At 34.0% G+C, this 16280-nt stretch overlaps 1 protein-coding gene across 6 annotated transcripts in view; it reads right to left on the reverse strand.

The window, feature by feature from the left end:
• ARB2A (ARB2 cotranscriptional regulator A) overlaps positions 1 to 16280 on the reverse strand; it is a 439389-nt gene that overhangs the window by 255592 nt on the left and 167517 nt on the right. For all 6 annotated transcript variants that reach the window (XM_007531666.3, XM_007531665.3, XM_060201168.1 and 3 more), the window contains one exon: positions 9220 to 9438. In XM_007531666.3, coding sequence (XP_007531728.1) covers positions 9220 to 9438 — 219 coding nt within the window. The remainder of the gene's footprint in view (positions 1 to 9219; positions 9439 to 16280) is intronic.

The following is a 16280-nucleotide window of genomic DNA, read 5'->3' on the forward strand; positions in this document are numbered from 1 at the left end:
GCTTAGTATTTTTCATGTTGTCTCATCTCTATACCATCTCCCCATAATGGATATGACACTGAGTAATGTTCAGACACTAAAAAAAAAGGAAAGATTATTAGGCACTGCTATAGCTTGCCTTCAATGACTATAGATTTTGAGTCTAGTAATGTTAGCTAAGACTGTTGTTGCCTAGTTTTAAAAGCTTTTGGGTTAATAAAAAAAAATAAGAGAAAAAGGTACTGAGATTGGGGTACTCAGTTCCTGATAAAAACACCCAATATGAACAGCAGCAACCCCTGGTGGTCTAAAGGGAAAAACAGTGTATCTATTTTTATGGGGGTAGAAAATATGTTTTTAAAAAGAATATATGTACATATTTAGCCATTTGACTCAGTTCTCAACCCAACACATTAAAAAACAGATGCTTTAAAAAATGTCTGCTGGCAAGATGCTTGTTAAAATTTTATCAGTTGAAATATTAAAATTCATTATGAATTAATTAACACATTATATAAAAATAAAATGTTTTTGTTTCATCGTTTTACAAAATACTATAACCAGTGGTGGTTAACACTAGGGAATTTTGTGTGTCTTGATATGTGTTGCTCAAAAGGAAACTAAATTTATAGGATTACCACTCAATTGATGACATTTTCTGTCTTCACTCTCAAATTCAGTTGGCAGATGTTTTCGAGAACAAAAAATTCCATCTTATTACAAAATATATTAAGCAGGTTTTCCTGCCAGGCATGTCTGACATGATGTTTATTGCCTAGACCAAATCAATCCCCTTAATAAGCCATAATATATGCCAGAAAGTACATTACTTCATAGTTAAGGGAAGTTGCCACATGAAACAGTAACGACTTTGATCTTGGAAGCTCTGCTCCTAGTGAATCAGCAATTCACTACATATTCCAGTGGTTAGTCACGTCTATTTATAGTCATTTAGAAAGTAAAAATTATACTTTGCTACTTTGAATATTTTAAGCCTGATACCTACTGTCCTTCTGCCTGTGTAGACCAGATATTTGCAAACATCTGAAGGGAGACTTTGGCTCTTTACAAGATGTCAGAAAAAAAATTCAAATCTTTGAATATACTAGAAAAATGAAATGGTCCCAGACATTCAAAATTCATTGATTGTAATATACATTGAATCTGGTTGCTTAGAATGATAGAAATTACTCTAGTGGCATTCACTGAGAGGAACAGAAAAGAAGATATTTCTCAGCTTTCACCAACACTGTGGACACAGCTCAAGTCAGATTACCCAAAGCATGATTTTTAGAGAAAACTTTTATCAATTGCAAAAATTTACACAAATGCTAAAAAAAAAAAAATCAGTCAGCAAGTTAGACACCTATCTTGCATGTTAAGGAATGAGATTTTTGATGGCTGTCAACAAGCAATCAATCCACAAATATTTGAGTATCTTCAATGTGTAATGCCAAGCTCTGCCAAGATTCCTATTCTGTAAATATCTGTCACACTTAGATTTTTCCTTTTGTGATCATGTTCCTTCACTCCTATTTTTTTTTTAACATACTGGGTCTACTCCCCTTTCTTTACTTCCTTCCACTACACTCCACAACTAAATTTTATCTTAGGAAAGATATAAACAGTTCCAAGCCAAGATCAGACAGAGCAGCAGTAAGTCACTTTTGCCCATATACCACCCATGCTTTTGAAAGCTGTTTGAAACAGTCTTCTTTTGTCTAATTACTTTCCCTCTTATGCTCCAGTTTGACACTACAGTAACCCTCACTCCTATGGCACACATGAAATTATCTACGTCTTCCTAAACCAATCCCTGATTATTTTCCTTTGGTCTATTTTCAGGAGACTGGACTATAATGGATGAGTTTAATATTAGCTCTTGACTTTCTCAGAATATACTCTGTATGGCCAAAAAATACTGGGGCACATTTGCTGCTTCTTTTATTTTTTAAAAAAAAATTATTTATTTATTTATTTATTCCCTTTTATAGCCCTTGTTTTATTGTTGTAGTTGTTGTTGGATAGAACAGAGAGAAATGGAGAGAGGAGGGGAAAACAGAGAGGGGGATAGAAAGACACCTGCAGACAGGCTTCACCGCTTGTGAAGTGACTCCCCTGCAGGTGGGGAGCCGGAGGCTCAAACCAGGATCCTTACGCAGGTCCTTGCGCTTTGCACCATGTGCGCTTAGCCGCTGTGCTACCGCCCGATTCCTTGCTTCTTTTATTTTTGTCCTAGCTGAGGCTTCAGGCTTTTGGGATGATTTTTGGATTGAGACAGTGATAGAAAGACACCACAGGACCAAAATATCCCTCAGCAAGATAGCGTACCCATGCAGTGTACTGCGTGATGAATTTTGAGTCATGTGCATGGCCAAGCAGGTGCCCTCCAAGTTCTGCTATCTCTCTGGCCTGATATTTACTTAACCTTTAGGATTGACATGCAGTTGCAGAATCTATAAAGCTTATTCAAGAATCTGTAAAACTGTGGGGAGAGTCTGTGGAAAGTCATCAGATATAAATTGGTAATATTAATTATACAAGGGAAGGGAAACTACAGGAAATAACTCCACAACACAAGACAGATTTCAGATAACTTAAATAATCTTGATAACTTCCATCAATCACAGTAAAGAGAGGTCACTCATTATGGTGAGAGAAAGAAGTGGATTTCATCTGGTAGCTACAATAGGATAGCATTTGGATTAAGAGCAGGAACAAGAAGAAAAGTTATGGATTCAATAAAGCATGAGTGGTCTGGGAGGTGGCGCAGCAATAAAGCTTTGGACTCTCAAGCATGAGGTCCCGAGTTCGATCCCCGGCAGCACATGTACCAGAGTAATGTCTGGTTCTTTCACTCTCTCCTGTCTTTCTCATAAATAAATAAAATATTAAAAAAAATAAGTAAAGCATGAAACGTTTATGGTGCAGGTCTGACTTTGCTCTTATGTCTCAGGATGGATCTAAAACAAAAATAGTAGCAAGTCAGCCTGAAGTATTTTCATTTTCATTCATAGTTTTAGCAACATCATGATCCACCTAAAAAGTAGATAAACAAACCCCAGGAAGTGGGGGAGACAGTATAATGGTTATACAAAATGACTCTGATGCTAAGGCTCTGAAGTTCCACATTCAATCTCCCACAGCACTATAAACTAGAGCTGAGAATTGTTCCGGTAAAACACAGATAGATAAATAAATAAATAAATAAATATGCAAACAAACCTCAGGAGATCTACTTTTTACATCATACACATTTCAGATGAAAATATATAGATCAGTAAAGGTATCTATCAGTAAAGGTATCTAATAAATCTTTTTTTTCCTTTTTTTTTTTTTTTTAACCAGAGCACTACTCAGTTCTGGTGTATAGTGGTGTGGGGGATTGAACCTGGGACTTTGGAGCCTCAGGCATGAGAGTCTCTTTGAACAACCATTATGTTGTCTACCCCCTCTCTAATAAATTCTGACATACTGATCTCTACTGTATTTTATTATACATTTTTGATGTAATCCATTCTCACTTGTGTGAGGTGGTATTTCATTGTGGTTTTAATTTGTATTTCTCCAGTAATAAGTGATGTGTAATGTATTTTAACTTGTCTGTAGGTCACCTGTATGTCTTCTTTTAAGAAGTGTCTATTCAGTTTTCTTGCCTACTTTTTTTTTTATTTTTTTTACTGTGTTGCACATTGTTGTTGAGCTGAATGATTTCTTGAAATATTTCAGTATGGTGTGCCAATATCCCCTCCAAATTTCTATTTATCTTTGTGGAAAAAAATTTAAATGTGTAGACAAATTTTATCTTGATATAATCACCTTTACTCTTTCTTTAGTTTCTCTTACCAATTGGTGTTGAATCTACAAGTACATCTCCCTACATTTTTTATAGTTTCAGTGTAATATCTAAACCTTTAAACAATTTTGTGGCAATATCTACAAATGGTATTGTGATGGTTTATATCATATTTCTCAATAAATGACTATCTTATCCACTCAAGACCATTTATAGAAGAGTTTTTTCTACTTGTAGATTGGCTTTGGCAGGTCAATGAAACAGTTCACTTGCAAAGTGCTCTTTTTTTTTTTTCCTTGCAGTCCTTGGAGCTCAAGAATCTACTGCTTTTGGTGGCCATTCTTTTTTTCCATTTTATTTGATAGGATGGGGAGTAATTGAGAGGGCAGGGGGAGATACAGAGGGAGAGCAAAAGACACCTGCAGGCCTGCTTCACCCTCTCATAAAGCACGCACCCCTGGTGGGGAGCAGGGACTTGAACCAGGTTCCTTGCTCAGGTTCTTGCACTTCGTACCAAGAGCGTTTAACAGGGTAGCTACTGGCCACCATCCTCCAGTCCTCTGTCTTGCCACTTCTTTAACCCAAGTTTAAGCCCAGCCCTCATTGCACTGAAGGTAGTTTCAATACTGTGGTCTTGGGCTGTCTCCTTCTCTCATTCTCTTGCTCTCTCTCTTTCATTCTCTCTCCTCCTCCCCCTTTCTCTCTGTCTCTCCCTAATGAGATAATATTAGTAATATAAAGAATGGTTTGGATCCTTTGACATAATGATTTTAAAATTATTAATTTGGGGGCTGCATTAGGTTGGGTAGGGGGCCACAACATAACTTTTGTTCTGGCTTATGTGAATGTCTCCATATACATGATACAAATAGCATACTTTTCCCTCATAGAAAATACAACATAAGTAGCATGTTTTTATGATGCAGGACACTGAAAAATGCAGCAGTAGTCTGGGATTTTAATACTGGTTTAATCCACTTAATTTATCCAATAAAAACCATTATGAAAGCTCTGTATCACAAATATTTGTAATAAGGACTGTATTCTAGACTAAGGTGGTGCAGCAATGAGCAAAGCAGACTAAGTTTCTACCTTCATAGTACTTAAGTTGATCAGGAACAACAAAATAGACCCCTTTGTGGGCCCCCATAGGACCTTGCACTCAATTTGGATCAACAACAGTAGAGAATGTTCCATCCTCTGAAGGAAGGATGGACAACATACTCTTATGCTACACCTGAGGAAGATGGGTCGATACTGGGGCAGCTTGGGATGTTCCTACTCATGACCACAGAATGTGAGCTCAGATCTAGAGGGATGCAGCGGTCACATAGGCTCCTAAGCTGAATATGGGCCCCAGACCAAATCAAATTGATGGGGTTTACAGTCAACTATATTTATACCCCTTTCCCATATTAGGGAGCTACTCTCTTCCCTGATCCAGCTTTCTGTCCCTTTCCTCAGCCATGACATCATCTCCCCAGACAATAACTTGGATCCACCTGCATATCAGATTTCAGGCTCAGGGGAGAGAAAAAAAAAATAACAAAAAAACCCAGGGAGTCAGGTGGTAGCACAGCAGGTTAATGCAAAGTTCAAGAACCGGTGTAAGGATCCCAGTTGGAGCCCCTGGCTCCCCACCTGCCGGGGAGTCGCTACACAAGTGGTGAAGCAGGTCTACAGATGTCTATCTTTCCCCTTCTCTGTCTTCCCCCTCCTCTCTTCATTTCTCTCTGTCCTATACAACAACAACAACAACAATAAAACAACAAGGGAAACAAAAGAGAATAAATAAATATCTAAAAAAAAAAACTAGTATAGTTATGAGCTCTTTGGTATCTAACTAAAATATGCCTACTAGCTATCTACAAAATGGAGGAACCCCCAACTCTTCATCTGCACTATTCCAGCTTTTAGGCCTATGATTGTTCAACAATTTGTTTGGCTTTGTATGTTAACTCTCTTTTCAGCCACCAGGTTCCAGATGCTAGCATGATGCCAACCAGACTTCCCTGGATAGACAACCCCACCAATATGTCCTGGAGCTCCGCTTCCCCAGAGCCCCACCCTACTAGGGAAAGAGAGAGGCAGACTGGGAATATGGATCAACCTGTGAACGCCCATGTTCAGCGGGGAAGCAATGACAGAAGCCAGACCCTCCACCTTCTGCACCCCACAATGATCTTGGGTCCATGCTCCCAGAGGGATAAGGAATAGGAAAGCTATCGGAGGAGGGGATGGGATACGGAGATTTGGTGGTGGGTATTGTGTGGAGTTGTACCCCTCTTATCCTATGGTTTTGTCAATGCTTCCTTTTTATAAATAAAGAAATTTAAAAAAGAATAAAAAATTAAATAAAAAAGAACTTACGTTGAGAGCTATGGGACCTTATGAAAATTACTTAAAATGACCCAAAAATCTCCTAATATCTAAAATCAGATCAACATTAGAGAGAATATATTAAGAGAATATATTAATATATCAATATTAAGAGAGAATATATATTTATATTTGTTATAGTTGATTACATGTAATAATCAAATAATTATAGTCATTGAATAGTGTCAAATAATGACCTGTCAAAATTCATATAGTCATCAGATGTAGTTTGCTACATTAAATAATGGTTTTTCATTATTTTTTTTCCATCGGAGTTATCTCTGGGGCTTGGTGCCTACATGAAGGTCCCATCATTCTAGTATTCCAGTTGCCACTTCTTCCCCCTTCTTTCCTTCCTTCCTTCCTTCCTTCCTTCCTTCCTTCCTTCCTTCCTTCCTTTCTTCTTCTTCTTCTTCTTCTTCTTCTTCTTCTTCTTCTTCTTCTTCTTCTTCTTCTTCTTCTTCTTCTTCTTCTTTTCTTTCTTTCTTTCTTTCTTTCTTTTTTCTCTTTCTTTCTTTCTTCCTTTCTCTCTCTCTCTCTTTCTTTCTTTTTTGACAGAAACAGACTAATGAGAGAGTGGTGGGGGGAAAGAGGGGAGAGGAAGTCAGTCACCTGCAGTCCTGCTCCACCACTCATAAAGCTTCCTACCTGTACATGGGAGCCATTGCTCTCTGCTGGGTCAACCAACACCACACTTCTAAATCATGCTTTTAAAATACTTTTTAAAATATGTTTCAGATTCAAATTTTGTTTCCAAATGGTTAGAATAATGTGATAAGGAGAAACAGAATAAGTCTAGTATATCAGAATCATTGATTTCACCACTTAGCTCTGCCATTAACTAGTTATATAATCCTAGACAAAGATAAACCATCTGGGAATCAACTTCTTTAACTCTAAAACAGGACAAAATTATTTGAGCCTCTTACTTTATGGGATTGCTCCACAGAATAAATGACCAACATTAAAACGTAAATGATTAAGAAGTATATTTTAAAAAGTTAAATTTTCTCTACCGTATACCATGCTATGTCTGAAAATGACAAACATCTGTTAATTTGTAAAATGATGGAAACTACTAGAAGAAACTACTTAGTAAGTATATAAAAAATATAAGATAATGCCCTTTACACAAACTATACCATTTTTTTACTCATTATATGTGATCCAGTAGGACCAAAAAAAAAAAACATATTATGGCTTAAAGGACAAAGTGTAAAGTGTTACCTCTATCAATTAATTTTTTTTCTCTTACTATTCTCTATCCAGAGAGTCATAAATTAAACTGGACAAAAAAAAAAACATGATAAGAAAGTAAGAAATTTTTTTTAAGAAGTCAAAAAGAAAGAGAAGTTTCTTAACACTTAAGCAACACAAAGATTTATTCATTTGGAATAAAAACAAGTGGATGCAAGGATAAATGAAACAGATGTGAAAAAACAGAATAAAGAAAAAAATGCATGCACTATAAGAGAACAAAAGAAAAATCAAAGGACTAGTGACAAAATAAAGAAAAAAAATTTAAAAAGAAATAAAACCTACAAGACAGGTGTTATAAACGTAAATAAAGCAGGCAAATGAAAGAAACTGTTTTAGAGGAAAGGAAATTTAACCCCCCCCTTTTTTTATCTGCACTTAACATAGGCAAGAGAATACCCTTAGTGATTCATATACAATTCTATATCTTTTTTTAAGCTGGTTATTTTTAAAGAGGCAGTTTGTTTTTAAGCCTATAGTAAGATGGTGGCTGACACACTGGGTCATATTACAAGAAGTTTAGGACAACTGATAAAGAAGACAGCAGCATCACAGCTCTGATGCAGTTATAGGAAAGAAAGATGGCATATAACAACTTTAGAACTAGCAAACTCCTTATTGATTCCAAATCTAATCACTGTTTTTGTTTCCCAAGCAATATTTTAGTGAGATTTTTTTTCCAGAAATTAAAGTATTGTAATATGCCTAATTTTTGTCTGACTTGCTGTATGCTTCTTGAACTATCTTGCTCAAATACTTTTGGGTAGGTCTTTAGAATTGATATACTTTCTCTACTGCATATTGTCAGATCAAATGTCTTGAATGTTTTCTGTACAACTCCCAAAAGTATCATGATTATGCAATGAACTAGAAGTTTAATAAAGAAAATAATTTAGAAAGCCATATATATATATGTCTTCAAATGTACATGAATTATTTTATTAATGAGTTTTAAAAGGAAATGTAAAAATAGCTCAAGTTGGAAAATATGAAATCTTACTATTTTACCTAAATTTCTAAAATGTTGATTTGTCCATGTTTAAGTATTCTGAATTGCTCACCTTTGAAGAGCATATCGTTTTACTATTTTATATACCCAGAAGTATTTTTTACAAGTTTTTTTAAAAAATAATTATATTTCTAGCATTATAACAAGGTTTTGAAAAGTGTATGGACCTGTCATTTGTGTGTGTGTGTGTGTGTGTGTGTGTGTGTATATATATTATGTGTGTGTATTTCACCATGCATATATCAAACAAAGCATGTCAGAGTGCAAATAAAATTATTTGTGCCCCCTACAGAATAAGAACTCCTTGGGCAGCACTGCTGTAACGCTCCCATGCTACCAGCATAACAAAGTGCAGAGGTTCACTGGGTAAGAAAAGAGCAAAGGACATAGTCCTCTCATTACACTACCTCTAAACTATTAAAGTCTAAATATTTATTAAGATATTAATTACTCTTCCTCCCTCCATCTGTCTTCAAAAGTTAAGCTGAGACACCATGGATAGATGGTTGCTTATAAGAAAACAATGAATTAAAACTATTGCCACCCACGATGAAGACTGATGTTCTGTACAGTGCATTTTTAAATGCATTTGAGATTCATATAAAGTATTACACTGAAATACCAATGACTTTTTTTTTTTGTAATTTTGAACAGAAGCTGTTTTATCCAAGTAACACTTGTAGCAAATAAATTGTCAAAAACAAACCAAGTTTATTTTTAATACAAGCACAATAATTTATATGTAGCAATATAGCAAAATATAAATAAAGGAAAAAAACTGATATTATGTATCACTTACTCTGATATACAACTGCATCATTTCTTTTTCTCTTTGGGGGTTACGATACTTCTCATAGAAATCATGTCGCTTCTTTGTTTCTTTAGAGATTTTATCTTTTCTTTCCCGTTTCTCTGCAGGTTCATCTGAACTATCAGAAGACGACTGTATATGTATCTTCGGCTTTTCTACCTCAATATAGTTTTCATTGGGGTTCATCACTATCACACCATATCCTTCCTATTTAGAAAGCAAAGAAAGCAGCATAATCTAAGAAACGATCTCAATAAAAACAGTTCTTAAATCTCCTAAGCAACTTAATAGAGCTGTAAAGTTATTAAAATATTCCTTTTAAAAATATTATACATTGTATTTTTACCAGATAATTTAAAATTGTTTGCCAATGTATGTAAATAAGCAGAGATTAGAAGAACACATATATGTAATAGTAACATAAATAATATAAAGCATAAATTAAAAAAAGTACTTCAAATCTCCCAGAAATTCCCAAATTATTGAAATAAAATTTCAAATAACAAGTATACATACAGACCAAATTAATATTTATATTTTGAGAAAATAACATCTTTGAAATTATGGTTTACAATTCAAAGCAACATTTTGTTGGATTTTTTTTCTCTTTACTATTGTGATTTAATGAGCATTTTTTTATTTGAACAGTAACAATGAATATGTAGTCATGATGGGCATAAATCTGATTTAATATTCTACAGATTTACATATATATATACACACTATCAGAAATACACAAGGTTCACCTGTGTACCTGGGGCTATTTTTTCACTTTTATTCTTTCATGAGGACACGTAAATAATATAACAAAATAAACTAATGCTTTACTATATACTATGTGGAGACAACTCTTTAATCCTGAAATTTGTTTCATTTTTCAACTACCATGAAATTTTCTTTTTAAGACTGGTGCCAGAAAATATGTGCCAATTTTTAAAATATACCATACTGAGCTATTAATAAATACTTAATATTTCAAATTTTTCCCTATCTAATTTAATTCTAGCAATGCAATCATTTTTATGGTTGTAATTAGGAAAACATATTATTAAAGCATGCTATAACTGATGGAATAATCTAGCCATGGAAAAATAGAGAAAAATTAAAAACAGTTACCACTAACAAGCACAAGGAATGCAATTTTTGAGGTTATTATATACCTTGTCTTTTACACTCCTATTCTAATTGTATCTCAGTAGTGCCATGCAAAATCCTATAGTCATACTTAAAACATGTTTTGTGATAAAAATCTTAAAACCACTTATTATTACTAAAGTAAACTTTCTCTAAAACTGTAACTGTAGGATATTCTACCTCAAGATTCAGATTTGTTTGCCAAACCATAAAATTAAAAAAAACTTACAGTAGCAGACATAAAATAATATTAGCAGACACTCAGTAGTATTATTTTTAATATGCTGCATTGCTGAAGACAGTTTTTTAAAGTTAGTTTCATAAACTACATAAAATCTTCACTGCACTTGTTTCAACTTCCCTTCACTCATTCCTCAATCAGATGACATTATTGTCTAAAACCATAATACGGTTTGTAGGTTTTTGAGATCATCGAAGTTATAATTTTAATCATTAGGCTATTAATTAGTTTTACTCAGATGAAAGCTATATGATAATAAATACCAAACAGATGAACAGGATACCCCATATTATTCAACACTGTTCACGTAAAATTTTGAGATAAGTGTTTCTACTTATCTCAAAAGCTTATACAATACTTCCAAATTTTAAAAATTTAAATGTCTACATCGGAGCACAGGAGACTTTTTCTAAGTCTCTTAGTCGCTAAGTCAAAGTTTTACCAACAAAAGATATTTTATTTGGTCCTGCTTTATTCTAATCTGTATAGCTATTCAAAAGTCTTGTAATTCATTGTGATCAGTGTCAGGTAGACAGATTGTCACTTGCTGATTTTCTACAGTTGGACACACTTGACTAGTTATTAAAATCACATTTGAAGGAAGTTCCTACCCCTCTTCCTTGTGCCTCTTACAACTTTTCACGCCCTTCTCAAATTTCAGCTATAACTTCTCCTCCCACCAAAAGTAAGTTAAAGAACACTGTTGCACTCTACTAAACAGGGTGAAATAGAGGCATTCAGCACACTGTCTCTGGTGCAAGGAACATAGTCAAAAAAGGTCACGATAGGCCAAAAAGAAAATTGCCTCCTTACTAGATTCTGTACCGTGAGTAAGTGGTCTCCTGTCATGTTTCTCCCCTGTCTTCTCTGAGTGAATTGAACTTTAAACACACACACACACACACACACACACACACACACACACACACACACACACGTGTCATACTCATGCAAGAGTTAGCAAGCTAAAAATAGAATCTTAATTCACAGAGATGAAAATAGTGACTTGCTACATTTTAGTGATAATACAAAAATTTCAAAGTTAAGGTAACAAAGTGAGACTTTGATGAAACCATCTCTACAGAGATAGAATGAAATCCAAATAAAGGAAAATTCTTGAGACAATGGTTAGTCACCAGAATCACATAGCCTTACCCTAAATTACAATTGAATCACCAGAAATGACATTTTCATAATATTAAGTTTATTCAAACATTTTTACTTCAGTTTTTGCAAATCATGAATTGAAAAATTATTGTGCCCACTTAATTTTAAATGGAAACTGAGATTTGATGTGTCCCATCCAAATAATTATAAAAAGACAGATAAATCATCAAATAAGTAGTATTTGTCTAAGTTATCGATTATGTAACTGAAAATTACATGACTCATTTGTCCAATTTTATAAAGACACAATGTCAATTTTTCATTGAGGCATCAAAGATGAAAAATGATTCTATTTTTAAATCACCTCTATATAAATCAATTAGAGATTTTTTTCATTTAGATTCCAACAATGAACATTTCTCCTTAAACAGCTGAATTGTTTAGAAAATATTTTATCACTTAGACATTTCATACCGCTAATTTAAATAATAGAATAACAATCAAGAAATATTCAGGAACATTTTCTGCAGAAATGAGATCTAATTTTAGTAAATATCTTTGTTGCAAATTCAACTACCATTCTCCTTTAAAAACTTAACATTTTTCAATTAAATTTTTTTCTGATAAATTAGTTAATACAATAGAACATTCAGCTTCTAAAGAATGAATGGGGAAAGCTGTAGCAAGGAAAAAAGTTAACTATCCCACATACAGACTCTAACCATAAATGTACGTTAAAACTTCATCTTCCCCCTCCTTTTTTGTTGTCAGATATAAGCACTATAAGATATTATTTTATATAGTAACTATCAGATTTTTCTCAAGTCAACATTAAAATCTGGAAACCAATGAGTCAGAGCAATTAGCCAAAGTGAAATAAAGCAAACAAATTCATCAGTAGTTAAATATAAGTTTAAACAAAAAATTAGTTAACATAATAAAAATGACAATAAGTACCATTTTAAAAATTAATTATTTCTATTGCCAGTATCTCAGTTGACAGAGATAGAATTAAGTGTTAGTGTGGCCATTAGTGAATGCAAGAACTCATGGATATTTTACAAAACTATAGGACAAATTAAGGCATCAGTTATAATATTAAAGAACTGTACATTGCCAGTACAATAAGGAAGCCTCCATAGCTAATTCTTAGAAGCATAAATATTTATGTAGAAGTATTCCTTTTATGTTTAATTGTTCCTTAAGAATGCTAAATATCTCATAAGATGAAAATGATACATTTCAAATATGCTTGGGAACTTCTGTTATCTTTAACAAAATAAAGTGGTTGTACTCATAATCTCACATTCCAGAGCTAAATAAATAAAACTTCTGACATCTTTTATAGTGATTTATCTAAATCAATTCCAATATTCAACATTTAAGGAGACAAAGCATACATAAAGTCATTAATTAACTTATGTTGGGTCACACAGTCTAGCAGATGATGAGAAAGGTGATCAAGGTGGTAGACACTGGAAGTAAGATTTATCTTTAGCTCCATCTTTCTATCCCTCTGTAGCTATAATTGTATGTTCGTTTTCAGGTCTGTGTTTTAAGGTATAAAATGAGATCTTAAGCACATACTTTGGAAATTTTATTGCTAAACGTAGTATTTTATTCATCATAAGTACTTGCTGTGATTTAACAGAATACACAGGCCTCTGGGCCTCCTTTACTTTGAAGTTCATAGATTCACTTAGTAGTAAATAATAGTTCATTTATCATTCAATCCACAATTGATGGTTTAGGTCAGAGAGGTCTGAAAGAGACAAGTGACGCCAAATGCAAAGAACCAGAGTGAAAACCTTGCTTAAGAAATTAAATCGGTACAGAAATGTGCATATTAAGATCCTTCACATGTATATAATTTTTAAATGCCTGAGGAAAACCAGAATGTACTTTTCCCACAAATTAAAGATACGTAAAATAAAGTATTTATTCAAGGTTATTTGCCAATTAATTGCTAATTACATGGGAAAAAATAGGATAAGTTCTACATCTTCTCAAATCTTTTGTGGTTGGCTAAATAAAAATCAGAGGCAAGTGCTCAACTCTGCATATTAACCTGCCAATACTGCAAGCCACATGTGACCAAAGAGGTCAGGGGTCAGGGTAGGGTCCCTTGACCTATGGAACTACATATTTTGGTCTTTGGATAAGGTTCTGTAAGAGATCATTTTACACAGATTTACCAATGATATTTTTCAAGTTCCACGTTCTGTTTACTTGGTTTGAAAAAAAAGATAGGTGGCTCATCCTCAAAGGGAGTGAAACCCAAAGTAATTTTTTTTATCTATATACCATATCTATCCATAGTTAAAAGTTGACAAACTACTGTTCATTCATCTTTTCTAAAAAAGATGTGTTGTGTTTATTCCCATCTTTTCCACAAGAAGAGTGTGTATATGTGACTGTTGCGACTTGGTAGGTGCAACAGTGAGATGAGGTCATGACAACCAATCAGAAGTCACTAGTGAAGCGTTAAAGTAAACATAGCTGTTGGAGCTGCAGCTCTGCTTAAAAAATGCCCCCTCCATTATTTCAACAATTTTCTCAAGACGTGACCTGGGACTGAAACGCCTACAATGTCACTTGACTCCATTTTTGCTTCATCCCAATGTGCAAGTTAGGTAACACCACCCTGATATTTTGGTAAATGTTTATCACAGCCATGCTCCAACTTACAGCTCCCCTAAATCCTAATGTCTCATTCCATTGTGGAAAAATACCATCACAGGACCATATAGATTATTCCAGCAAATTTCTAGCTTCAAATAGCTCATCAAGTTAGTCAGTAAAAGAAAACATGCTACAAAAAGTTTTCAGAGGACCACCTGTTGTCTATTATTTTTACATAGCACTTACTCATAAATCATAACACAGGGTAATTAATCAAGCTGTCAAAGAGAGGGTCAAAGGTTATATGGTAGAGTCAGAAGGTCATGCATGGGCTGATAGAGGTCAGGGTCACACTGCATTCCTCATTATCAAGTTGGGATGAGAGACGGCCCAAGCAAACAAAAGTGAAAGCAGATGGAGAAGTGAGTGGATAAAAAAAAAAGAGAAAGAAAATTTCACAAACAAAAAGAAAAGTGAAAGAAGACTGTCAGCTGCCTTCAAGTAGAGAATAGAAAAGAAATACACTGAAATGTGCTCAAAGGAGCTCAAGAACATAAAGAAACTACAGTTTTATTAATTAAATAAGCTGAATATAACTTTTCTTGGTCATCTGATTAGTGCATACTTAGCAATATTGGAAAATAGATGCTTGTCTTCCCTATACCTTCCTTTGCTAGTGTGAACAAGATAAATTAAGGTAAAGGCAAAAAGTTCCAAGGATAAAGTATGATTACAAAAAAAAAAAAAATTCTACTAAGAGGGGTTTTCCCTTTAATATTGTTTCACAGTTAAAACATAGATGTAAATAGTTTTAAGCCACTGAATAGGCAATTTTGTGTCTGATACAAAGATATCCAAACATAAATGTATCATAAAGTCCTTTTGAATAACAAAACAGTTATAAAATATTCTATTATTACCCTGGCCTGAATTAGATGCAGAATACTGTGCAAAATTAGCTGTCACCCTTTGCTCAAAATCTTTGTTAATCTCATTTTGAATGTTTGCAGCTTTATCAACACATGCATCAATGTCAGCTCCTTGGTTACTGAACCGCTGTAGTTGGAAGAAGATATAATTAAAATGTTTTGGCACAGAAAAGGTGAAATTGTATCTTCCCTTGTTCCCTTAGGAGTCTGTAAAACATGAAGGATATATTGACAAACACATACCCTTGTCTCCTGTTCTGACATCCCAGGTCATTCAAGTGCTATTTACTTTAAAACATTCACTTTGCACTTACCCATATTACCTAACTTTTCCTAGGTTTTAGAATGTTATGTTCCTTAAGCTTCACAATTTTCTCTTCTAGTCATGAATCTCTTGTTTACTAAGGCATTTTTGAATATACAGTAGGATTAAAAACATTTACCATTCATTATCAACTAGAGAGATACATTGCAGTAGTATAAAACCCTTTACATCCTTTGTTTCTCATTCTCATAAAAATATACACAACCCGATTCATGAATTAAACTGAAAAGACCTAACAAGTTACGAATGTTTCTTAGTCAATGACAGATCATAGTACCTAAAAGAATAGAAGGAACCCTGTGACTATGCCTCATCAAAGCAGATCGTCCAATTTGTCTTATGAACTTTGCTGCTCTATACACTAAATCATAGAATTATGCCTTTGCATGTTAGTGTGGAGTGAAGGATCGCTGCTCTACTAACTTATTAAAATTCATTATAAAATTGTAGAAATATCAGAGCTATGAACGTAAAGCATAGTAGGCACCTGGTCCTCTAAAATACTGTTACTCTGACGCAGTCATATACTATAGAAAATATACTCTAAGTTTTTAAGGTTACTCTTTTTTTGTTGTTGTTGACTGAGCTTCATTGCTCTGGGCTGATTCTTTCAAACAGAAAGAAAGAGACAGAAGGAGAGAAGGAAAGATACACAGTGTAGTAGGGGCAGGGCTCAAACTTTGGTTGTTTC

The sequence above is a fragment of the Erinaceus europaeus genome, chromosome 11 (genome assembly GCF_950295315.1).
Source record: "Erinaceus europaeus chromosome 11, mEriEur2.1, whole genome shotgun sequence".
Classification (NCBI taxonomy): domain Eukaryota; kingdom Metazoa; phylum Chordata; class Mammalia; order Eulipotyphla; family Erinaceidae; genus Erinaceus; species Erinaceus europaeus.